This window comes from Diospyros lotus, chromosome 6 (genome assembly GCF_014633365.1).
Source record: "Diospyros lotus cultivar Yz01 chromosome 6, ASM1463336v1, whole genome shotgun sequence".
Lineage (NCBI taxonomy): Eukaryota > Viridiplantae > Streptophyta > Magnoliopsida > Ericales > Ebenaceae > Diospyros > Diospyros lotus.
The window spans coordinates 19,912,313-19,938,623 of NC_068343.1; the positions used below are offsets into that span (position 1 = coordinate 19,912,313).

The window sequence follows — 26,311 nt, forward strand, 5'->3', positions numbered from 1 at the left end:
TAAATCCAAGTTAAAACCCCAAACTTCTTCAAAATGACATTTTGACCCTTATTTCAAGTTCTCAATTTTAATATTTTACCACATGAGCTTATAATTTCATTCTTATTTCATTTGGATAATTCTCTAATTACAATTACACCCTCAAATATCAAATTTATTGAGATACCTCAAATCTCAAAATTACTTGATATGTACGATTTTCGAGAAGCTCTTACCATCATTCGGTCTTTTTAGGCTATAACTTAACTTAAGCAAAAAACCGTCTCTGATTTGATTTCTTTCAGTGTCATAAATCTCGTCTCAAGACGCTCATCAAATATATACTTTTGTCCTTGGATATCTAAGCTCCAGGGCACTCCATGCGACCGATTCGGTCACTTATTGCCATTTCAAACATATTTTTTGGTACTTTAAACTCATTTAAAATACGTGGCATCTTCACGAAAATATGGGGTATTATAGAAGCCATAACCAAAAAGTTTTGCAAATTGAAGCAACTAGGAATTGGGTTGATTGGGAAATACTTGTGCCTAAGTATCATCAAGGTTGACACTTAACTTTTCAAAGGTAACAACTAACTACACCACCTTATTTGCTTGGGAGAACTTTCCCATATTCAAGGGACATGGAAAAGCAATTAAAGACTTAGCAAAGATCAAGAAAATAAGTAGTAACATAAGATTCACACAAAAGAAGAGAAAGAGGAAAAGAAACATATTATTGATGAAAATTGTTCATCACAAAGGGGATTACAAAGTTATTTTGAAAGCTACAAAAGTAACCAAGGCAAGAAGAAAAAAGTGTTCTTAGGTAGTCCACGTCTAGATTTGGATATTTCACCTTCACATGCTTGTGCATGTACTTTACCTTGCCATGAAGTACTTTCTCGAGTTCTTTAAGATACTCAATAAACTGTTGGTATCTCTCCCAAGTATTGAACTAGGCCATAGATGTAATACCCTAGAATTTCGTGAATAAAATAATTAATTTTTAGACCTAAGGTGGTTAAATCAGTATTTTCTTAAATCTTTGGAGTGAGAATATTATGAAACTAAATGAGATAATTATACCATATTATATGCATAATGTACGATATATATATATATAAACATCAAATAGTTGTAATGGCTGGCAAGGCCTAGTGGTGGGGTTGATGGTCAGCCAAAGCTGGTTGGAGTAGGCTCAGCACTAGGCCATCAGAGGCCCTAGGCATAGGAGACACGAGGCATGGCCGGAGATGGCTAAGAAATTGACCAGAGAAGGCGTGTCAACTAGTTGACCCATTATTGAAAAAACTAGGGGCGATTCAGTCAGTAAGAGACAATTTTCAAGGGTTGTTAAGGTAAACTAGGGTTTCCAGTGGCCAAGGTAAGGTTTGGGGGCCAAGGATCGACCATTAATTGGTCGGAGAAGCGATGGAACCCCTTATAAATAGGATGTTTCGGTTAAAGGGATGGGGTATTCAAAAATCAAAGTTTGGGGGAGAAATTGGAGAGGAAAGATAAGGGGTTTTTGTTCCCCACTGTTCAAGGAGCATTTCTAGAAAGTTTAAGGGTCATCGGAGCATGGGAAGGCATGATTCAAAGCTCACCGGAGTTTTATGAAAGTCGTCATAGCCGAAGTTAAATCTGTCGATTCAAGATATGTTTCACCAATTTTTTGGTTTAATATGGTCTTAGGGTGGTCGGAAGGTCCTAAAGTAGCTAGGAAGGTGAAGAAATTGGGTTTTGGGAAGAAATCGGTGGCCGGCTGGCGAGAATGAAGCCAGAGAAGACAAAGAGTGTGCCCTACATATGGAGGCTAGCACGCGTGCGCGTATGGGAAGGAGCGTGCAGGCGCATCCAAGGCCGGAAAAAAAAAAAGAAAAGAAAATAGGAAAAGAAAGAAAAAATAATAAATAAATAAATAGGGAAAAAAATAATACTTCAATTTTTGTGCAAGGAGTCATTAAAGTCCAAAAATTAGGATCAATTCATCGCCCAGGGTTTAGTTAAGCTGAAATCAAGGTGAGGGTTATTTTTAATACACAAATGCTTTACATATTGTAATGTAAAATGATGTCTCATACATATAGAAATGCATTCATATGATGTATGGTGATGCATATGTACATTTTAAGATTTTGGCATGCATTGCATGGAATGATGATATCGCTAATTTATCACGGATGTTTGAAACACATCTCGCTTTTTGAAGTAGGGTTGCATAAATGATAATTAGCATGAAAGGGAAATGACACATATTGCACTTGGCATGTCATGCATGAAATTTCATTAAATAAAACCTCACTTAGATGATTCACCATCTAATTAGATTATGTCCCTAAAATATTTTCATGTTCTAGGTAATTCAAGTCAGGTAAAAAACAAGGGGATTGTTAAGCTCAATGGTAAATAAATACGATTTTGATTATAACAAAAATATTTTTGTGATATAAATATATTTTTTTATCATATAAAAAGTAAATTTATTTTGAATTAAAAGTGGGTACAAAGAGTAAATTTATTTTGAATTAAAGGTGGATTGTCTTTAGACATGTTTCCTTATTTTAATCATTTTTGTCTCAAAAGTTTATGTTTGAATTTTTATTTATTGATAAATGTATTTCTTACTTATACAGAAAGTATATTTATTTTGAATTAAATGAGAATTACTTTTAAATATGTTTTCTCTTTTTCATACAAAAAGTAAATTTATTTTGAATTAAAGAGAATTGATTTTAGACATATTTTCTCTTACTTATACAAAAAATAAATTTATTTTGAATTAAAAGAGAATTTCTTTTAGACATGTTTTCTTGTTTTAATCATTTATATCTCAAAAGTTTATATTTGAATTTTCAAATCTTGAATTAAAGGAGAATTATTTTTAGACATGTTTTCTCCTACACATGCAAAAACTAAATTTATTTTGAATTAAAGGAGAATTTCTTTTAGATATGTTTTCTTGTTTTAATCATTTATGTCTCAAAAGCTTATATTTAAATTTTCAAATCTTGATTTCTCATGTAAAAAGTAAATTTATTTTGAATTAAAGACGAGACATGTGTTCTAATTGTTTTAGAAAGTCTAAACATTTTTTGAATTTCAAATTTCATATTAACCTTTTCTTTAATGGCTAGTGTGTTTGGAATATGTATATATATATGGTAAGTATAGAGACTCAAGGTAGAACAAACTTAATAGAGCATTCAAACAAGAGTGAGAAGGTTCAAAGTGCTGAAAATGTGCTGGCTGGTGGAATTTTTAACCGTTGGTGACTTGTTTGTAATTGTCTCTGGTTGTAAGTTTGTTATTTTTACTCACTTGTTGTGTGAGAGAATTGTATTTGCTAACTAGTAGTATGCTAGTGGTTCTTGTTTAGACAAGGGATTGTATGTTGGTTCTAACTCCAATTAAATGCTAGTGTTGATTTTCTCTAATGGAATCTCAAGCTAAGTCTTAAGAAAGAGGAGCAGACTTTTTAGAGTCGAAGCTCTATAAATTTCTCTTGTTCTATATGGTTGTGTGATTTTACTGTTTTCAATTCTACTACAATCACCACATATTAAGACTACAAATTTAAGAGTTTTCAAAAGAGAAAAAATTATTAATTTTTGAAAAACCCAATTCACCCCCCTCTTGGGTATTTTTCTGGGCAACAATTGATATCAGAGTAGATTTATAATCTACTCTAGTTGTCTATTACTCTTTCTTGTGATCTTTATCTTTTATATTTTACTATGGCAGCCATTATTGGTAATGGTACAACCGAATGTCAATCCACAAATAGACCTCATTTGTTTCATGGCACAAACTATACTTATTGGAAAGCTAGAATGAAAATTTATGTTCAAGCTAATGATTATGATGCATGGAAATCCATAACTAAAGGTATAGAAATGCCTACCAAAATAGAGGAAGGGGAAGTAGTTTCAAAACTTGAGGAAGAATATAATGAAGATGATATTATGAAGGCACAAAGCAATGCTAAAGCTATGAATCTTTTATATTGTGCACTTTCACCCACTGAATTTAATAGAATCTCAGGTTGTAACACATCTAAGGAAATATGGGATATGTTACAAGTAACACATGAGGGGACTAATCAAGTTAAGGAAACTAGGATTGGCATGCTTGTTCATAGTTATGAACTTTTTAAGATGAAATCTGATGAGTCTATTTCTGAAATGTTTACTAGATTTACTGATATTATTAATAATTTTAAATCTCTTGGCAAAACTTATCATAACCATGAAATTGTTAGAAAGATCTTAAAGTGTTTGCCAAAGAAATGGAAGCCCAAATGTCCATTGCTTAAGCAATCAAAGAAGAAGGCAATGGTGGCGGCATGGCTCGACAGTGAAGAAAGTAAGCAAGATGACGAGGCTCAAGATGAGATTGCAAGTGTAGTTCTTATGGCTCTTGAGGATGAGGAAAAATCAAAGTCTCAATGGAATGCAAAGTGGTTCTTGGATAGCGGATGCTCAAGGCATATGATTGGAGATCCAAACAATTTCCTTGAACTCAACAAAAGATGGAGGCTTTGTAACTTTTGGGGATAATGCCAAAGGTAAAATAATTGGTGCTGAAAAAATAGGTAATGTTCATTCCACTATCATTAAAAATGTGCTACTTGTTGATGGATTGAAGCATAACTTACTTAGCATAAGTCAACTATCTGATAAAGGATATATTGTAATATTTGAATCATCTAAATGCGTAGTTAAATATGAGTCCAATATCATATTTGTTGGTCAAAGGCATGAAAATATATATAGTTGATTTAGATAACCTTTTAGCAAATAATGTAAGATGTTTATCTACAACTAATGAAGATTGTTGGATTTGGCATAAGAAATTATGTCATGCTAGTATTGATTTAGTCTCAAAATTTGTAAGACTTGACTTAATAGAAGGTTTGCCTAAAATAAAGTTTGAAAAAGATAAAATGTGTGATGCATGTCAACAAGGCAAACAAATAAGAATTTCATTTAAATCTAAGGATATAGTATCAACAATTAAACCTCTTGAATTACTTCACATGGATCTATTTGGCCCAACTAGGACTCTTAGCTTGGGAGGAAAGAGGCATGTTCTTGTCATTGTTGATGATTATTCTAAATATACATGGGTTATGTTCTTAGCCTCAAAAGATGAAACATATGATTACTTTTCAGAATTTTGTAGAAAAATACAAAACAAAAGTAATCTCAAAGTAATTAGTATTAGAAGTGATAGAGGTAAAGAATTTGATAATCAGGATATGGAACTCTTTTGTAACATAAATGGCATTAATCATAATTTCTCAGCTCCTAGAACACCCCAACAAAATGGGGTAGTAGAAAGAAAGAATAGAACTCTAGAAGATATGGCTAAGACCATGCTATGTATAGTAATCTACCTAAATATTTTTGAGCAGAAACTATAAACACTGCTTGTTATATTTTAAATAGAGCTCTTATTGATATTTTACTCTTGTGTTTAGTTTTGATGATGAAAAATTTCAAATGTATTTTTTCTCAATCAAAGCATATGGTTTGGAAACAAAAATCAATTTCAAAGTGCTTTGTTAAAATGATCTATGATCTTTTATATTAGTTGGAGATTAGCATTAACAAGTTTTAAGATCTAAAAAGAATCTCCTTGAAATCGTTAGTCAAAATAATTCTAAGGTAAAAGACCAACTAGAACATGTTTTTGAAAGTATGTTCATTTTAGAAAACTATCTCCTAGTATTTTGATATCTAATATCTCTTAGTAATGAAATGGTTTTGATGAATGTCTATATGAAAATCAATTTCTACTATGTGGATTATATGAATGAGAAAATGAATTTTTAGTATATAAGTTTTGAAGCAAGATATGAAAACTTATAGAAGAAATATTGAGTATGGATGAAAGATTGATTTGTTAAGAATAATTTGTTTTAAATCATACTTTTGATAATCTCAACTTGCTTTAAAGATAATCAAAATGAGTTTTTAAAGAATCGAATAAGGATGTATTGAAAATTCAAGTTTTTCTATAGAATAGTCGACTATCAGGATCATTCTGTTGACTATGCTTCAAAATAGTCGACTATTTTTGATGTTCTGTCGACTATTTAAGCATCTGTCGACTATCGAGTAAAAATAGTCGACTATGCCTTCTGATCTATCGACTATTTTTGTTCATAAGTTTCAAAAATTTCTTCATATCTCAGCATCTGTCGACTATTGCAATGTGTCTGTCGACTATTGAAATTTTGTGTTATAAAATAGTCGACTATTCGTTTTGTCTGTCGACTATTTCTTGCTTTAGTTGTAAAAATAGTCAACTATATATTTCTTCTGTCGACTATTTCTTTTTGTAGAAAGCTCCAACGGCTATTTTTTCAAATCCCAACGGCTCCAAACGACTATATTTCTCTTCAACTTCGTGGGACACTTATATATACATGTCATAGATGATCAAGAGGAGGCTAATGGATGGGAACGAGTTGATCTAAAGAGTTCAAATCATTTTTACTCGAAGCTTACAATCTTTGCACTTTCACTGTTGTATTTTCTATCCAAGGCTTTGTTGTTCTATCATTGTAAATTTATTATTAAGCCTTGTTTTCATTGTGAGAGAACTTATAACTAAGAGTGTTAACTCTTAGCTTCTCTCTTTCATTTATATCGTTCTTATTTTCCTAGTTTTGTGCTAGAAGACTTGCTTGTTGAAGCAAGTGGCTATAATTCCTAGCTAGGTGCTAGAGGGCTTGCTTGTATAAGCAAGAGGTTGTAATTCCTAGTCTTGGACTAGAGGACCTACTTGGTTTAAGTAGGGGGTTTTAGTGGATGGTTTGAAAAATCCTTAGTGAGGAGCTAAGGTAGTGGATTAGGCTTGGGTTAAGCCGAACTACTATAAATCCTTTGTGTTCTTCTCTTGTGCTTGTGGTTTTATTTCATTTATTATTTCAAGCAATTCAATAATCCTCACTTGCATCGAATTTTCTATCAAAAGGATTTCAAAGTTCTATCAAAGGTTTTTAAAATAACCAATTCACCCCCCTCTTGGTGTGTGCCATAGAACCTACCTGTTCTAACACTTATAAGACCAATTTTAAAGAAAACACCATATGTACTTTTTAAGAATAGAAAGCCTAAAGTCGGCCATTTTTATGTATTTGGATGTAAATGTTTTGTGTTAAATAATAACAAAGACGCCCTAGGAAAATTTGATCCTAAATCTGATGAAGTAATATTTGTGGGATATTCATGGTTTAGTAAAGTTTATAAAGTTTTTAATAAACGAACTCAAATTATAGAAGAATCAGTGTATGTTGCCTTTAATGACTTTTCACCTTCTTTACCTAAAGTGTATTTAGATGATGATGATGTTTCTCAAAATAATAATCAAATTTTATCTCAACTAAATAATTCATTAGAAACTCAAAACCCTCAAAATTATTTAAGTAATCTTCTTAAAGAATGGAAATTTGTCCAAAATCATCCTAAGGATCAAATCTTAGGTAATCCAAATGAAGGAGTTAGAACAAGGTCATCGATTAGAAATATATGTGAACATTTAGCATTTGTGTCTCAATTGGAACCAAAGAAGTTTGAAGAGGTTGAAAATGATGAAAATTAGATGATGGCCATGCAAGAAGAATTAAGTCAATTTGAGAAAAATAAAGTTTGGTCATTAGTTCATAGACCTAAAAATTACCTTGTTATTGGAACAAAATGAGTGTATAGAAATAAAATGGATGAATCTAGAATTGTAATAAGAAATAAAGCAAGACTTGTTGCTTAAGGGTATAATCAACAAGAAGGAATCAATTTTGATGAAACATTTGCCCCTGTAGCTAGATTAAAAGCTATTAGAATGCTTTTGGCTTTTGGTTACTATAAAGATTTTAAACTCTTTCAAATGGATGTTATAAGTGCTTTTTAAAATGAATACTTAAATGAAGAAGTATATGTTGAAAACCTCCGGGTTTTGAAAATGACAAATATCCAAACCATGTTTATAGGTTGTCAAAAGCTTTATATGGATTAAAGCAAACTCCTAGAGCTTGATATGAAAGATTAAGTAAGTTTCTTCTAGATAATAATTACTCAAGAGGAAAAATAGATAAAACTTTATTAATAAAAAATAAAGAAAATGAAATGCTTATAATTCAAATATATGTAGATAATATAATTTTTGGAGCCACAAATGAAAAAATGTGCAAAGATTTTGCTAAGTGTATGCAAAAAGAATTTGAAATGAGTATGATAGGAGAATTAAATTATTTTCTAGGTCTTCAAATAAAACAATTAGAAGATGGAATATTTATAAATCAATCCAAATATATTAAAGATCTTAAGAAATTTGAGTTTGAATTAAACAAAGTAAGTCCAACTCCCATGAGTACTTCAACTAAGCTAGACAAGGATGATAATGGGAAGGATGTTGATCAAAAGAAATATAGAAGAATGATAAGATCTTTACTTTATTTAACAGCTAGTAGACTCGACATAATGTTAAGGGTATGTTTATGTACTAGATTTCAAGCTAATCCTAAGGAATCACACTTAGCAGCTGTAAAAAGAATCTTTAAATATCTTTTAGGAATAAAAGATCTAAGACTTTGGTATCCAAAAGGATCTTCTTTTGAATTAATTGGGTATTTAGATGCTGATTCTGTTAGAAGTAAGATTGATAGAAAAAGCACAAGTGGGACTTGTCAATTCTTAGGAAACTCACTTATTTCTTGGTTTAGTAAGAAACAAACATCAATTGCACTCTCAACAGCTGAAGCCGAATATATAGCGGTTGAGAGTTGCTGTGCTAAAATCCTTTGGATAAAGCATCAAATGGAAGATTATGGAATCAAGTTCAATCATATTCCTATTAGGTGTGACAATACTAGTGCAATTCAATTAACTAAAAATCTCATTATTCACTCTAGGACAAAGCACATTGAAATTAGACATCATTTTATTAGAGAACATATAAAAGAATGAGACATTGAATTAGAATATGTAAGCACAAATGATCAATTGGCTGATATTTTTACAAAACCCTTAGGAGAGGATCAATTTTGCAAAATTAGAAGAGAATTAGGAATGTTGAAACTGTCTGAATAATATGATTTTTTAAGTTTATTATCATCTATGCGTTTAGCTATCCTAAGTTTATTTTCCTTGCTTCGCTATACATCTTTAGTCGACCAAAGTATAGGCAATTCAATTGTGGATTACTAGAGTTGAGGATCGACTCATAAGTATATCTTAGTTTGATTATGACAAAAAGTGGGAGAAATGACCTCATGTTTTATTTTTTGTCTTGATCTTATGCATTTCCATATTTTTCTGTCTTATGCAAAATGAATATAATTATCTTATATTTGATAAGTTTAATATGTTCTTTTATAAAAAATATTTTATTAGTGAACTATTTTATCAAAAAAAATTTATGCATAAAATCAAGGGGAGCATATCCTCAGGGGGAGTTATGTTTATATATGGTAAAACATAAAATTTTTGTCATCATAAAAAATGGCGAGATTGTTAAGCTAAGGGTAAGTAAATACGATTTGATGATAACAAAAATATTTTTATGATATAAATATATTTCTTTCTCATATAAAAAGTAAATTTATTTTAAATTAAAAGTGGGTACAAAGAGTAAATTTATGTTGAATTAAAGGTGGAATGTCTTTAGACATGTTTTTTTGTTTTAGTCATTTATATTTCAAAAGTTTATGTTTTAATTTTTATTTATTGATAAATGCATTTCTTACTTATACAAAAGTATATTTATTTTGAATTAAAGGATAATTACTTTTAGACATATTTTCTTTTTTTCATACAAAAATAAATTTATTTTGAATTAAAGAGAATTGATTTTAGATATGTTTTCTCTTACTTATGTAAAAAGTAAATTTATTTTAAATTAAATGCGAGACATGTTTTCTAATTGTTTGAGAAAATCTAAACATTTTTTGAATTTCAAATTTTATATTAACCTTTTCTTTAATGGCTAGTGTGTTTGGAATATGTACATATATAGGATAAGTACGGAGAGTCAAAATAGAACAAATTTGATAGAGTATTCAAACAAGAGTGAAAAAGTTCGAAGTGCTAGAAGTGTGCTGGCTGGTGGAATTCTCAACCGTTGGTGACTTATTTGTAATTGTCTATGGTTATAAGTTTGTTATTTTTACTCACTTATTGTGTGAGGGGATTGTATTTGCTAGTAATATGCTAGTGATTCTTGCTTAGGTAACGGATTGTATGTTGGTTCTATCTCAAATTAAAAGCTAGTATTGATTTTCCCTAGTAGAACCTAAAGGTAAGTCTTAAGAGCCTCAAGCTAAGTCTTGAGAGAGTGGAGTAGACTCTTTAGAACTGAATCTCTATAAATTTCTCTTGTTCTATGTGGTTGTGTGATTTTACTATTTTCAATTCTACTACAATCACCACATATTAAGATCACAAATTTAAGAGTTTTCAAAAAAAATAAAATTATTAATTTTTAAAAAACCCAATTCACCCCCTCTTGGATATTTTTCTGGGCAACATGGATTATCGAAGAATGAGCTGGCAAATGTCGATTTTAAGCCTTATGTAAATTATATTGATGTAAACCTTACTTTCATGGTTTGTATGACTCTATGGTGTAATGTTACTTGTGAAAATAAACTAATTGCTTGTTCCCTAATAAATGAGCAAGATTTAAGTTTCGATTCATTTTTCTAGAGGTCTATGATTAGCTAATTTAGATATACTAAGTAAAATCTATATGCGTAATATATATATATATACCCATTTTGGAGAGAAAAATGGCACTATGAGAAGATGAGTGTTACAATAAAGGTATCATCCCAAGATTGCCAAGCGCAACCCTCATCATCCCAAAATTGGTCCTTGAGGGCTTTGGAAGACTCCACGACTTCATGGCAAGCATTTTTTGTCACTTTCACTTTATCCACCATCTCGAACCATCAGATGTCCTCAGTCTACATCCTTAGACTTGAACCAATGGAACTCGGCTTGGAGACAATCAAGATCGTAACTGATGGTGAGGCCTGCCTGGTTGATCTCAAGCACCCTTTCTTGAACCAAGGTCAATTCACTTGGGCCCTTCTCCTCTTCATCATTTGCAATTTAAGCCCCATCTCAAGCCTATACCAAGCATATATCAAAATGACCAACTTATGGGTCAAGTCCTTAACAATCTTATATTAGTGGCCAAGTCTTTAGAGAGCTTCGTTTTGTGCTCTTATAGTTGGCGCAACATGTCACCTAAGCTTTTAAACTTTGAAGACACCCTAGGAAGCTCGACAACCTCATAATTTACCAAGCCAACCTTGATTTCCAACTCGACCTCCCATAACGCCACTTTATTCCAATATGAAACCATATTTTGCCATTAAAAACAAGACTAATGATAAGGGGACAATTTTCAAAAGAAAAAAAAATAATAGAAGAAAAGGGAAAAAGGTCTTATTCGAAGATAGTTTGTAAGGTAAGTCTTTTTCTAGGGCCTCCATTAGAGCCACACCTTGATAGTTAGGGACTCTCTCATTTTCAACCATCCCTTCTAAAGAGGGGAGTGAATCTTCCTCAACCTTACCCTAATTCTCTTCCTTGACCTTAGAGTGAGGGATTTGACCAATACCCAACAAACTCCTGACTATCAACATGAAAAGTGTTCAAATTTCTCCCTTTACTAAACCAATTGAAGAAGCCTTGACCCATCTATATTTCACGTAGAGTTTCACATTAGTAAATCACACAGTCACAACAATGACTCTAGGGTGAAAGGATGATCTTTAGGGAATAAAAAGAAGTGGTGTAGCACTCGTTAAACCGCAATAGATGAAGTTATAGGGGTGGAAAACTTACCTTTTTTGGATTAGGCTAATAGCCTGGTTTATCCTCAACTTAGGATCATTTTGTAATTTTATCCTATTTTGAGAATTGCTTCAATTTGGTCCTCTTACTTTAAGATTGAACTCAATTTTATCGTCGATCGATCTGGCGTATGACCCAGCTAACGTGGTGATTGTGGTGGTGTGTTGATTTATCCAATAATTGACACATTAGTAAAACGACGTTTTTGTTTTATGATTTGCAACAAGAGAGGTACAAAGTTTGGTTTTGGTTTTTAAATCTCTACGCGACATGAAGCTTTACCTAAGCCCAAAAGATCTCTAGTTGAAACATGATTTTTAATTTTAAGTAGTAAAAGAAATATGTAATTTTTGTGCATGCTATAAACAAAATATTTTTTCATCAACTACTAATCAATTCAATCAAGAATTGTGTAACCAACGAACTAATATGGTGTAAACAATATCTTAGTGGGGCAAGTGTTATGAACTAATAGAAGAAAAAAAACACAGAGACTTACATAGGGGAAATTTTATTTGCAGTCATATATTTTGCTATCTACACCCACTTTTCATTTAAATTTTAAACTTTGCTCTTCAAAGCCACAATTTTTACTCTTTGCACCTATTATTTTTAAAAATACCTTTACCATCGCACACACATAGCCATCTCACACACAACAAGCGAGTGCCAGTGACTCACACGAAGAAGATGGTGGCCATGGCGAGGAGAAGATGTCAACAGCAAGCAGCTGCCCATCATTGCTAGCGGCCGCGATGAACGCGACTACCATTATCGCACCTGAACCCTAGGGTTTGGGTGCGTTTAGGCACCCCCGAATGTCAGGTACGCACCTATCAATGAGCTGAACATCAACTCGGTGATAATAATGTCATGTCACGAGGAGATATTGCTAATAAACTCGTGGATGACGCAATGGCCATACACGTTGAGGGGCTACGCATATTCCGATGAGTAAGTTGTGAGCATTTAGGATTGAAAATAATCATTAAAATCAGTGTGGTGTGTTTTTCCAATTTTTTTCAGGATCTTTCGTTTTTGGGCAACCAACTAAACAGGTAAAAAAAGAAAGATTAATTAATTAATTGACTGTGGCCGTGGGTTTGTTGTTCCTGTAACAGGAGGCAAGAAAGTGACGTGTAGAGGTGACAATGGACGGAGGGGAAAGCTAGCACGTGTGCGATGTGGAACACCCAGAAAGGCCGAACAAGTATGACAAGCAGGGGCGGATTTAGGGGAGGCAGGCAGGCATGGGCTGCAACCCCTCCCCCCCCCCCCCCCCCCGCGATTTAGCCTTCCCCCAGATTTGCAAGGCAAATCTGACCCATTTGGAGGGATGAGGGCCGAAATGGCTTATGGGTCTAGGAGTCAGCCCTCCCCTAGATCTACTCCTAGATCCGCCCCTGACGACAAGTACTGGTGCTGGTGCTTCTGGTCGCTGGAGGTGGAGGTGCTTGACCTCCTTGGCGCCAAAGATATCGCCGTCCGAGCTTGGGATGGGACCCTCAACACCTAGCTCGAGAAGCTCATCTGGAATCTCATGGTACGGCTCTCTACACACTACTTTCTCGACGATCTTCGATTCTCTAATTATGTGTTATATATATATATATATAAACATATATATGCGCCTGTACATGTAGATGTATATGTGCCTGTGTATATCATTGCCAGCGGCTGCGAGAATAGGGGCGGCTGCCGATAAGAGAAGAGACGTGGCTGCAAATAGAGGGCAAAAACGAGTTTTTATTTAAGATTATTTGTCATACTTAAATTTGACTGTAAAGAGCAAAACACTAAACTGTAAATAAAATTTCCCCATACATCAGTGAAGCTATGTTGCCCATTGACAGGCAACATAGCATTTGCCCGCCAGTTAAGGGGGCACATTTGCTCGCGAGTGGGTAACATAGCATTGCTGCCCCGTAAATAAACCAGTGTCTAATTTCTGTTCTTAATGTTAATTAATAAAATCAAAATGACTGATGTGATGTCTACAACAACAGTTTTACGGAAATTGACAACTGACAAGAACACAGAAGAAGAAGAAGAAGATGCCAAATACAAAAATAGATCCGTTTTGAGTCCATGGAGCAGACACAAACAAATGAGTTTACAGAAAGAATGTTTTTTTAACAAAATGAGCCTTTTCCAAGACTGTAAGAAAAAAAAAAAAAAAAAGAAATGAATAACAGCACTATCAACTGTAAAATTCCCCGCAGACTATATACACTGACATATAAATAAACTCAACAACAAACAAACAAACAAAGAAAGCAGCACTTATCATCTTCCTACAATTATTATATTATGGTGCAGAGTTATTACAATGGACCTCTCAGGATATATGGTGGGGCCGCTGTTATTTGTTAGACCACTGGAATTCTATTTCCAGATTCCGTGAAGGCCCGCTTTTGCTCTCTGGTAAGAGAGTGTATTCCCCAGCAACCGCTCCCAGCATCACAACCCGATCGATCTGGATCGTTACTTTTCCAAATGAGCTCTGCCAAGAAATTTAACAAAAGTTTAATTAACAAATCAAACCCGCATCCGTAACGGGAAGATGTAGTAATTGTTTCATTCACTTCTGTTTCATTTTACCTTCCCCATTTTGCTCTTATTCTTGCATGAGATATGAAGCTTCTGGCCTTTCGGTGGACTTTCAAAGGACCAGGCAAAGCTCTCATCCCATTCTGGATTAGGACCAGTGGATACCACCTGAATAGAAAAAAGTGACAGCATTTGTTAGATTCGGTTTAAGGCAGTGAAAGCCAATGAGGCGGCGGGAATACAATTATCGTGCCTTATCCTATGATATGACAAATATGACAAATAAAATGCACGCTCCTTGGGGGGGGGGGGGCGGGGTGGCGCATGGTGATAGAAGAAATTATCAAACGTCAATTTGAGTTTTGCCAAAAGAATTTTCTAGCATGAATTCTTGTATACGCTTCAGCACCAAAATAAAATAGGACAAGAACAAAGTGTTTTTACCCCACAAATAGAAAAGTGAACTAAATTCTCCTCCTCCTTGAAATTCAAAAAGAATGTCGAGCATGATTAAACTATCGGCAGTCATCTTTCGTCTCTCTTATTTATTTTCCAAATTTATAAATTTACCATGACTTTGATATTTTTGAATAAACAACATATTATATACAGATTATACGAGGTTATTTGGTCTTTTCAGAGATATCCATACCGGATTTGCCATTCTGCTCACAATGAAAGGAAAAATAAAAATTTGAGCATGAAAATCTCTCTTCTCAAGGTAGTGATTCCTACTAATGAGATCAAGCAAATGGAAGTCAAGCAGTAGAGGAATAGCCAAAGGAATTGCAGGACAAACGTGAACAAGTTCAGAACCTTTTCATCCCTAAGACTAGTCCAGATGCACCCTACTTAAAGAAGATAGCCAAGCATAGGGCATTGCAGTAGATAAGAGTATTGCATAAATGATTTTAAGTTTTGCCAATCAAGCTAGTGTATACCAATACTCAGCAGTTAAAGGCCATGAATTGTGAAAACTCTAGGAAATAATTTCTTTAACATCAAGCCTCACCCTTACAACATAACATGTTCTCATTGCATAAAATCTAAGTCAAACTTCTAGTTTCGAGCACAGTTGGCCATCTAGCACATGATTGCCAGAAGGACCATGCTGTTGCCAGTGAAGTGGCATAAATATCTTTTTTTTTTTTTGGGTGATTAAAGTGGCATAAATATCAATCCAAAGTTTTAAATTTTACAAGTGAAATATAAAAATGGCAGCATAAGTCACAAGCACGTACTAGAGGCAGAAGGAAGGTTCTAAGAGCTAGTTACTTTTGCCTGGTAGCGTACTAAGGGGCTGCAGATGGTCATCCCTCCAAGAAAAAGGAGGTGACCTTGAACGGATAAACAGTAGCTTTTTTGTTTGTTCTTCAGTACATTGTTGGGTAGTATAAATCCCTAACAACTACCCTAGTTTGGATTGGGCAAGTAGTATAATTTTGGATTTTATAATGGAAATATTGGTGCCACTGAATCTGCTTCTATTTTATTTTAACTATAATTAATCAAAACAGGATGATGGACATGACAGCTGAAAGCAGATTTTGGAAAGAACAAGGTGAGCAAGTACAAAAAAGATCTGCAGATGACAGCCAAATCAAACCACAACCAGTAGTTCAGCTGGTTATTTTCATGCCAGCATACCATTCAACAGAAAACCAGTAACCATTGCTTCCAGATATGAAATTTTTAAGGAATGTACTTCAAAGACAAAGGCCAGAACTTGACTTGGAAGTGTGACAGTGACAATAAATTTCCACTACTTCAAAATTTTAATTGTGTCTACTTGCTGTCATATGTATCATATACCTGCTACAAATAAAATACATACTATATCATCGGTTTAACCAATTAATCCGGAAGGGGAACCTTCACTGGTTGATATCCAATTTGGTTTGATGCATAAAGGTAGTCTATTTACACTTCATAAAGATTTTGTGCAAAGAAAATAATAATATGCATGATGTGGTAAAAGCCTTCAAGAAGATAAGGGGCAGTTCTCTTCATATTTCAGTTTTCAGTTTTCAGTTTTGAATTTATTTTCAGTTGTGTTTTGAATATTTGTTTTGACATTGCTGAAAATGCGTTCTTTTTGCCTGTAGCATTTTCTGGATTTTGAAAAATTTGAGCTTGTTTGTGATGAAAATAGCTAAAACGACTTTTTTTTGTTTTAAACAAAAATTTTCTTTGTTTTCAAAAATATAAAAATAAATGCATTTTCACTGTTTTGAAAAACTAAAATTGAAAACGGCTTGAAAACAATAAAGAGAACCGGGACTAACATTTTGGGTAGGAAATTGGGTAGAGCCTTCAGGATTATGCTTCAGAATTTTGAGTCTTTCATAGACTATTTTCCAATTTCTATGGTGCTTCGGCCAAAAATATGAAATTATAAAATAGATGAAACAATAATTTTGAAAGAGCAAGAAAAGAGATATTAAAGAAGTAAAATATAAACACAAATACCTTTGTTTGTCTTGGTGGAGTGTTGCCAAGTGTAAGCTTGCAAAACACGCTTGGATTTCCAACTGACTGCTTCATATTGTTGCCACGTTTAATTATTACTACCAGCGTCCCTGGTAAACACTGCAAAAGAAATTCTGCTTTCTCCTGAAACCGAGGTGGACCTGACTGAATTAAATACTGTAGCAAAGGAATTGCATCTGCAGCAGCAACTGATTGCGCTCTAGAGACTTCAGCTGGACATGCTGACCATGCTTGCCGGAGAAGAAACAATGCATCCAATGCAGCTTCTTGTGTTGCCTCTGAACCAGTCTTGAGAGATGTCACTAGATGGGGAATACTGAGTGTTGCAGGCTCAGTGGCCCTCAGACGTGGGAAATTGCTGAAGAGTGCATTTAGAGCTTTCAGATATTCTTCATTCACAGTTCCAGATGCCCATAGATCCTTCTCTATGGCAGCTGCAAGACGATAAAATCTGATTAAATAACTGAAAGTTTTCTTTCCATCCCAAGGAATGCCATCTTAACAAGAGGCATCTTCAGCAATACTACAGAAAAAAGATAAATGTTCAAATTGAACAGCCAATCTAAGTCATTTAGCTTTTATATTAGGCGAAAGAAGTTCAACCAAGCTGCACATGTGCAACATGCTTGAAATCAACTTTGAGTGATACATCATTTTTTCCCTTTTTTGTTCTGATAATAGAAACAGGATAATTTCATTATAGAAAAATATAAGAACTCAACAAACTTAAGTACTCATTGATGTGAGAGGATACTAAGTCGTGTCCCATTCCATGCACACTTATGCTAACTACAAAGGCACACGTTGGCAGATAAATCAGAACAAAATGAGTTTGGAAATTGGAACAAAGAGTTTAAAGGCATTTACCAGTAATAGCTCTCACTGTTTCACTGGAAGCATATTCCTGAATAGTATTGTTAGAGAATAGCAGTTTAACAAACATGGCAGCCTGAACTGATGTATCTGGATCACTTGAACCAATCAGATCCAGTACAACCTGAACACCACCAGCTTCTGCAACTGCTCTCTTGTTGGACCGGCTATACATTACAAGGTTTTGCAATGCACAAATAGCCACAACTTTCATTTCTTCTGTGGGTTGGTCCTCCAGCAGATTCACTAGAGCCCGGCAAGCTGAAACAGCATCTGTAGTTCGAGCAAGAGTCTCATTCTGGAATATATCACCAAGTGCAAGAGTTGCCAATAACCTGGCCTGTTGACCTTGAGTTTGTGGATCCAAAAGATAGTGAGACAATGGCAAAATAGCGGACTTGGTAGCCTTTGATTCTCTGATCTTCACATTGTTCAGCAACACCTCCAGCAGTCTTGCAGCAGCTTCCTCACACTGATGAGATCTGAGCAGTTCCAGAAGGGCCTCAATTGCTCCACTTTCTGCCATTGCTTCTGCACTAGTACCATCATCAATTTCCAACACCAGAAGAGCATTCAGCACACCAGTTACTGTGCTTTCTGAGCCAGAACGAAGCAACCTCACCAAGACAGCAATAGGTACTTCCAAATAAAATTCAGAACTAAACTGCAGAATACAGGACAGAACAGAAGCTGCCGACTCCCACAAGACATTAGGAAGTGAAGGATCGGCTTGTAATATCACTTTGGATAGTTCACCAACACCGCCTTCTTTTGCAATTTCATTTGGCCAAGTTAGAGCAATGCCCACAAGAGCCTTTACAGCTCTTTGCTGTAGAATATGTATCCCAGAACCAAGAGCACGTATCAAAGGTCCAATCACTTGTTGTGTCAGTGGATCCTTTTGAAGATGTTCTTCCAACAGTAGATGAGACAGAAGCTCAGCCGCTAACTGCTGCACAGCTGGAGATGGAGAATCTAGAAGAGGAATAAGTGGTTCAACAGCTTGGTGAGGCGTCAAGTTATAGTCAGCACGGCATTGTGGATGCTCCAGAATATTAACTAGGACCTGTAGAGCACTATGCTGTCCATCAGGTCCAAACTCAGGTCTTGTTAGCAACAAGAAAAGCGGCTCAACCACTTTTGCAGCAGAAGGGCCCTTAGCAATGGTAGCATTATTTGTCAATATACGGAGCAATTCTGCAAAAGCAGCAGAAAGAAAATCGGGTGCTTCATGGAGAATATCAAGCACACTCTCAATTACTCCAGCTTTTACCATTTCCATCTTGCAAGAAGGCCTGTCTTTCCCCAACTTCACAAGAGCTCGGGAAATAGCCTCATGAAGCATGTAATTCCTACCATAAAGTAGGCCAACAAGTGGAATAACTGCACCATGTGCAGCAACTAATTCTGCTAGTTGCTCATCATCCAAGAGTTTATCCAATGCACGGACAACTGAATACTGTGCAGGGCTAAACTCAGTTACAAGCAGAGAGACCAGAGGCTCAACACAGCGAGCTGCAGCCATTGTTGACCTGATTCTCATATTTCCAAAAAGAACACAACATAATTCTGCAGCATCCCCTTTCAATTCCATTGAACAATTGGATGAAAGAATCCTGCAAAGCACGTCAACTGCATTCATCTCAACATCTGCAACAGCAAGGGCTCTTGATGGGTTCTCACTCAATAACCTAACCAATGCAGCGATAGCAGCATGTTGTTCCCTCTCCAGACCAGTATTTAGAATTTCCACCAATGGTTGAACAGCTTGCCTGGCTGTTTCTGCATTCCTAATATGGTCAGCAGAAAAGAGGTTTTCCAATGCTTTAGCAGCACTGTACCTGGCAGCCCTTCCACCTAAACGTAAAACTGCTACAAGTTGACTGACAGCACCAAATGCAGATTCATGTCTTCGTATTTCAGCACTGCTGAAGAGGATTCCCAGTAAATCAGTAGCAGCTTCCTCTGTTGCATCTTGTGGACCAAGTGAAAGATACTTGGTCAGTGCTTCCAGAGCTCCTGATTCTACCATAACAATCTTATTTGGGGGGCAATCCTTAGCAAGCTGAATCAGAAGCCCAAGTGCAAGAAAAGGTGCCCCAGGACGATCTGGAATCGGTTTAAGTAGATCGACGAGGGCGGGAATTGCTTTTCGAGAAGTGGCACCAACCCTGATATCATCAACCCTAAACAGCCTCTCAAGAGCAACTTGCTCTGGATAACGTACCAAAGAAAATTCGTCTGACAACTCCAGAAGATCACATATATCAACATCAGCAGAACCAAGCAAGGAAATGAGCCCACCTGCTGCCCCAGAATTTGCAACAGACAAAAGGGTGCCCCTGCTACCATTACAGACTAGACTGGCCATAGTTTGTGCAGCAAAGTATCTGTTTGCTGACTCCTCTGATTTCAACAAATTGGCAAGGACCGGTATAGACTTCATGGTTGCATGTGCTCTTATGATATCTCGATCTTGAAACAGAATTGCTAGTAGCAGGGCACAAATCCATATGCTACTGTCCTCTTTAGAATCAACCTGCATGGATTACCAGAAAGGACATGCAAACTTTTAAATGGTAATAATAATTTGAAGTATTTGAGCATATGCTGCTAAGGCAAAGAGGAGTTGATATATGAAGTGGAAACAAAGATTGTTAGAATATTTGTGCAAAAACTATGGATTCTTCAATCACCGTCACCAGCAGAAACCACAAAATCAAGAAGAGAATTGCACATGCAACCAACAAGAGAACTGGAACAAATATAATACCTGAGTGTATTGTGACAAACAATGGGAGATTCTCTCAGTGAGGACTTCAACTGCTCCAGCCTCCATAATCTCAATTTTACTTTTGTCGTCATGACTGGCAAGGACAGAGAGTAGCCATATGACCAGGTTTGCACCAGCAATAACTGCTGTACTTCTCTCATTTTCACCATGCCCCCCCTCTTCAGTTTGCCTACAAATGTTTATGGCCTCCGTATCCCTCTCATTTCTGGAATAATTAAGCATTCCAACAAGAGAGTTTATAAGAAGGCTGTGTGAATTTGATTGATTCAAATCTTCCACAACTCTCTGGTGATTTACTTTTGCAGTACAAATAAGAAGTGCAGTTCCTCCAATTTTGACCCTTTTGTTTGACACACTGATAACTCTTCCAGCAATTGATGCAATACATCCATAAGCACAAGCGATTGTGTTTCCTAGGACATCAGGCTGAGTTTGGCAAAGCCGTGATAATATTTCTATGGCTTTGTCCTGCAGCAAAGGTGACGCATCAGCAATACATGAGACTATTGGGGCTATGCTGTCTGGAAATTCTGCTAGAACTGCCCAAGCCGGTCTGATATGTCCACCAGCACCTTCTGACCTTGACATAAAGGCCAGTGCATCTAGTGCCTCTGACATGGCAGCAGATCCATTAGCAGCAGAATCTAGGAAAGTAACTAATGCCAGAATGGTTCCAGAACGATTCACACAATCAGTCAAGGCAGAATCAACTTGGCGAGAGTGAAGTAGTCGAGCAATTGCTGCTGCAGCATGTGTCTTACCAGCAACTGTGCCTTCACGCAACACCCTTGTAGCAGGTAGAATGATTTCTTCAGGAATAGCTTTTTCTGAAACTTCACTGTCCAAAAGAAGATTTGCCAAAGCACAAGTTGCTTGCTCTGCCACTTGGAGAACTGTGGAGTTAGCTAGCACCACCAATGAAGACAATGCATCTCTAGCAACAGCAGCCACATCCTTGTTCTCTTTGATTGAGAGAAATATTGCTGCAAGGCAACGTGAAGATTCTACTAAGATGTTGTCAGAGTCGATGGTTAAAAGTTTCATGGCAGACCAAAGAGTTTTGACAGCAATGCTACTTTCACGCAAGTCTTTTCTGAGATCAAAAATTCCAGCCAGAGCAGCTGCAGACTTGGCCTGAGTCTCTTCTTTGGTAGAGCTTAAAATTTTTATCATTGTCTCTATTGCATCATTTGCAGCACTTCCTTCGCGCAATAAATCAGTGATAGGGGCAACAGAAAGCATACTTCTCAAAGCATCCAGAATGTAAAATTTAGATTCAGGTAAGTCACTGGTTAGCAATGCAGTAAGTTGGCTAATAGTAGCTGTATCTGATTTGTGGATCAAGTGATTCAATGTCTTTGCAGCAATTTCTTTCCCATTTGAACTACCATTCTTCAGTAGCCACAATAAGGCAGGAACAGCATCAGCACTTTCAACACATGCACGTATATCCTCACTGTGATTGCAGAGATTCCCAAGGATTTTCGCTGAATCTTCCTTCGCTTTTGCAGAACCAGTCTCTAAAATTTGGACTAGTGGAGGTATGCCACCAGCGGCTGTGATGGCCCATTTACTTTCATCATTCTCATTAGATAAAAGACAAAGTAATGCAACAGCACATTCTTGTTGTTGTTCTGATGAAAGCCCAAGAAGAGAAATCAATAGCTGAATCCCCTCACGACCTTGAAGGGCACGCCATAGACTACCTTCATTATTGCAAAGCATTAGCAGAGATCTGATAAGCTCATCCTGAACTTCGTTGGCAGCCATTGTGATCAAACCAACAAGAAGGCGCTTTGCATCAGAATTTGCAAGTTTGTTTGAGAGTGTTGTATTCCCGTACAAACTGGCAAGGGCTTCTATGGTCCGTTCCTGCACAAGAAATGGTAACTGAGGCTTAAATTGCTTAACCAATGTCTGCTCAATATCCACAGGATCAGATGCTCTGGTAGTTTCAGCTTTGCTGTCATATATCATAAGTGCAGAAGCTAAAGCCCCTAAGGTGTCAGCTGTTTGTCCAGGTGAAGCACACGATTCAAGGCTTTGACCAAGGCTGGATATAACATATGACAAACCACCAGAAATATTTGCAAGAGCACACATTGCATTCTCTTGCAAAGCTTGGGCATACTCACCTTGCATGAATTCTTTTGAAGGAGCTATTGTCGCATTTATCAAAGAAGGTATACCATTAGAATTAGCTATTTCCCGCCTTGCTTCTTTGCACTGGGCAGAAAGAGATTTAAGGGCCCCTGCAGCTTCTGCTCTGACAGACGCCTCATTACCAGGCCCTAATAGCTTAAGGAGTTGCTTTGTAGCCTCCCCGGCCAAAACCTTGGAACAAACAGATGCATCCTCCATCATCACACATGCAAGAAGAAAGCATACATTAGCTTGGGTGCTTGACTGTCCAGTTGTAAGCAACTTAACAAGTATATCAACCCCTCCAGCTTGTATTGTTGCAGGCCAGAATCCCTCAGTGCTGGTGGATAGGTTTCTCAAAGCTCCTGTAAGTAAGCCATCAACTAAGTTTCCAGCCTTCAGCCCCTTTTCTAGTTGTTTCCAGAGCACAGGCACAACTCCTTCAGTTGAAAAAATTTTTGATCCAACATGATCCTTTGCTCCGCCTTGGGAAACAGCATAAATAGTCTTAGCAGCTGCAACTTGACCTTCAGCAGAGCTGGATCTAAGGAGACTAAGCAATGGTGGAATGCAGCCCCCAAGCAACACTTTGACTCTTAGTTCATTTTCCTTACATAAAGAGCCTAAAACAGTAGCAGCCTGCACCTTCACCCCATGAGATCCTGATCGAAGAAGAGACACAAGTACAGGAACTGCCTGAGAATGAGATCCAACAGCACTGAAAGCACTTTCACGTGTATCAATAAGCTCAAGCAACTGCTTCAAAGAATGCTCTTTTTCCTGTACGGGTGACGAGTTTTGCCGCAACTGCTCAATACATTGGGCAACACTTGCCAATGTCCCATCTGGATCTTCCATGCTACTACGCTCTCTGCAGGAAATTTTGGGTAATGTGTAAAGATACTTATGCTATGAATTTGACCTTTTCAGAGAATTGATTCTATGCAACAATATTCTCGTAAAAGTGCAGGGTAACCTAGACAAAAAATAAGGTGCAAGTAAAACCTACACAAGGCAGCAGCATGGTTTATTGATAACATATGAATTTACAGGAGAAAGAAATTATTGGACTAGTGACTCCATAATCAAGGAAACTTGAAGGTCAATGGTAAGCTTAATGGCAGCACAACAGGGAGCATGAGGAAATGGATAAAAATCTCTTAAGAGGGCAATAGTTCACATGACATCCCACTTCGAGGAAGCCACAAAAACAACAGAATAGGAAAAAGCCAATGTTAAACACAACTTATTCAGGTAAGGCTTTTAAGACTATATTGTAGTTACATATTCATATCTTTTCCTTTTCTGCAGTGAGGTTTCTTCTGAATAAGACATTCCAATACAGAAAAACTGGAAACTTTGCACTGAAGTAGGTGACACTACATCCAATTAGAGTCGTTCCTCAACATCTCACTCATTTTGTTTCTACTAGTTTTCTGCTTTGAAAGGGAAGAGGAGTTTAGAAATGTGCAAATATAAAGAAGAAAAATTCCAAGAGTTATCACTTTGTAAATCTGAAGCCAGGGTGATTCTGGGGAGTATGCGTATTCTTATGGTTGAATTTGGTATAAACAAGCCAAAAATGCACGTTTCCAAGATTTATCACTTTGTAAATCTGAAGCCAGGATGATTCTGGGGAGTATGCGTATTCTTATGGTTGAATTTGGTATAAAGGAGCCAAAAATGCATGTTTTTAGCCCAATTTTGAAAGAACACTCTTGAAACATATGGCCTATGATCTTAAGCATAGTCACAATCATAAAAAAGAGAATTGTGGTATAGGTTTCTTGAATAAAAATTCTTAATCAGCATTTGCCAATCTCTTAAGTCAGGAGCAGTTCACAACCAAAAAATTGAATTCTTGCTCAAGAACATCACAGCATGCTGCCAAGTTTCTAAAATGGAATAACATAAAAAAAGAAAAGAAAAAGAAAAAGAACTTATTGCAAATTTGGAACCAAAATGGCTCCTAATTCAGCCAATCAGCCAATGCCTTGCAAATTAAATATTGCACTAACCTTGAACCCATCTTTATAAGTGAATGTGGAGTTGGAGGTTCTGAATCTTGGGGCTTACCATCCCCATTTCTCTCCTGCAATTACCAATAGATAAATGGAGAAAACATTGGTCAAGCATACTTATAAATCAGAAAAAGGATCCCAACCACTAGAAGATTCAACTAGTCCAAATATGAATCCAAGAGGGGATCTAAATAGATCCACCACGGACTGAACTACTTGAAATTCAAGTCCCAGAGAAGGTGCACCAAACATTGTTCTAAGAAGAAAGAAACAGGCAGAAAACTACCAGATCATTAGTTGCAAGGCTGCTGCCATTGTTGGCGGAAAACCTCCAGGCCAGTGTTGCCGCCAGCTTTGCTGAGATTGAAGATCTTCAGATCCAGCTCAAGAACACAGTCAAAAAAGATAAGAAGTCTCCTGCAGAACACCAGCACAGGTAAACAATGTTAAATCTAGACCAAGAAACACCGATGAATCTACAATTCCAAAACTTGAATAAATTCAAGAGCAATTGAACTAAAAATCACTTTTAAACAGGAATGGTTAAGTTTATTTACTAGAAGAATATGAACCACCAAACAAAAGGATAAGCCAGAGATTAAACTCAAATTACAAATATGCCAAGAATCTTAATACCCTGTGAAGCACACTCACTGCAAAAAAGAACTATTTTGAACGAATCATCCATTAGAAATATGCCAAGAAAAAGTGATAAAGATCCCAGAGAGTGCCTTAATCAGCTATACACACAATCAAAGCCAAATCCAATTAGTTCCGAGGAGATCCAATTGAATTCCACAAGATTTGTACCTCAAAACACCAGATCGACACTCCTACATGACAAATGCCCAACTATGGCCGAGCTCAATCGAACAGAGAGACTAGAAAAGCACCAAATGCACAAAGAAATGGGAAATGGCAGCAAATTTGAGCCGCTGAAGAACAGAATCCCAAGGGAAAATGAGAGAAATGGAAATGCACGAATTGAACAACTATTTCGAAGAGATCTAACGCAACGAAGGAAGAAGCTTTCCAACCATCGGGTTGTAAGAAACAGCAGGCAGTAACGAAGAAGATTGCAATTGATGCGTGAGAGAGAGAGAGAGAAAACTGACCTTGAAGGGACTGTGGGTGGAGTAGACCGAAGATCTTCAATGCATAAATGGGGCTTTCGTAGCAACGAAGCGAAGAAGATGCAGAAGAATTAGAAGAAGAAAGCGGAGAGATAGATTTAGAGAGAGAGAGAGAGAGAGAGAAATGCGGGTGCGCGAGCAAGAGACGATGACGAAGAGAGTGAGCTATTATCTCCGTGGACCACCGACAGTTCAAGGCCTTGTTTGGCTTGGCTCGGCTCTCTCTCCCGATAAATACATCTCATTTGTTATTTTTGGTGCGGACTCTATCTATCGGTTATAGTCCTTCAAAAAGGCTAATTTAACGTAACCGCATTTGTAAATTTTTATAATTATATCAGAGTTAGATTGAGTTACAATTATATCAGAGTTAGATCGAGAATATTCGTAATCATTGCATCTTACAATCAATTTTATTTAAATTACCGTTATAATTTTAGGTTACGTATAAAATTCT

At 36.3% G+C, this 26,311-nt stretch overlaps 1 protein-coding gene across 2 annotated transcripts; it reads right to left on the minus strand.

The window, feature by feature from the left end:
* Positions 1-13,942: 13,942 nt before the first annotated feature.
* On the minus strand, positions 13,943-26,004 carry LOC127803467 (protein CELLULOSE SYNTHASE INTERACTIVE 1). 2 transcript variants are annotated; one of them, XM_052339704.1, is made up of 8 exons: positions 25,837-26,004; positions 25,008-25,138; positions 24,719-24,792; positions 20,538-23,571; positions 17,759-20,303; positions 16,871-17,325; positions 14,453-14,569; positions 13,943-14,354 (listed from the first exon to the last, which is right to left on the minus strand). In XM_052339704.1, the coding sequence occupies exons 3-8, from the start codon at positions 24,727-24,729 to the stop codon at positions 14,214-14,216; spliced, it is 6,303 nt and encodes a 2,100-aa protein (XP_052195664.1). In that variant the 5' UTR covers positions 24,730-24,792; positions 25,008-25,138; positions 25,837-26,004; the 3' UTR covers positions 13,943-14,213. The 2 variants fall into 2 exon arrangements, with proteins under 2 accessions (XP_052195664.1, XP_052195665.1); XM_052339705.1 differs by lacking the exon at positions 25,837-26,004 and adding an exon at positions 25,532-25,777.
* Positions 26,005-26,311: the final 307 nt, after the last annotated feature.

Excerpts from the sequence above, each read along its gene's own strand:
- LOC127803467 (XM_052339704.1), bottom strand. Across the intron at positions 20,304-20,537 it reads GTTTGTCACAATACACTCAG|GTTGATTCTAAAGAGGACAG; the intron begins GTATTATATTTG and ends TAATCCATGCAG. Across the intron at positions 14,570-16,870 it reads CTCCACCAAGACAAACAAAG|GTGGTATCCACTGGTCCTAA; the intron begins GTATTTGTGTTT and ends TTTTCTATTCAG.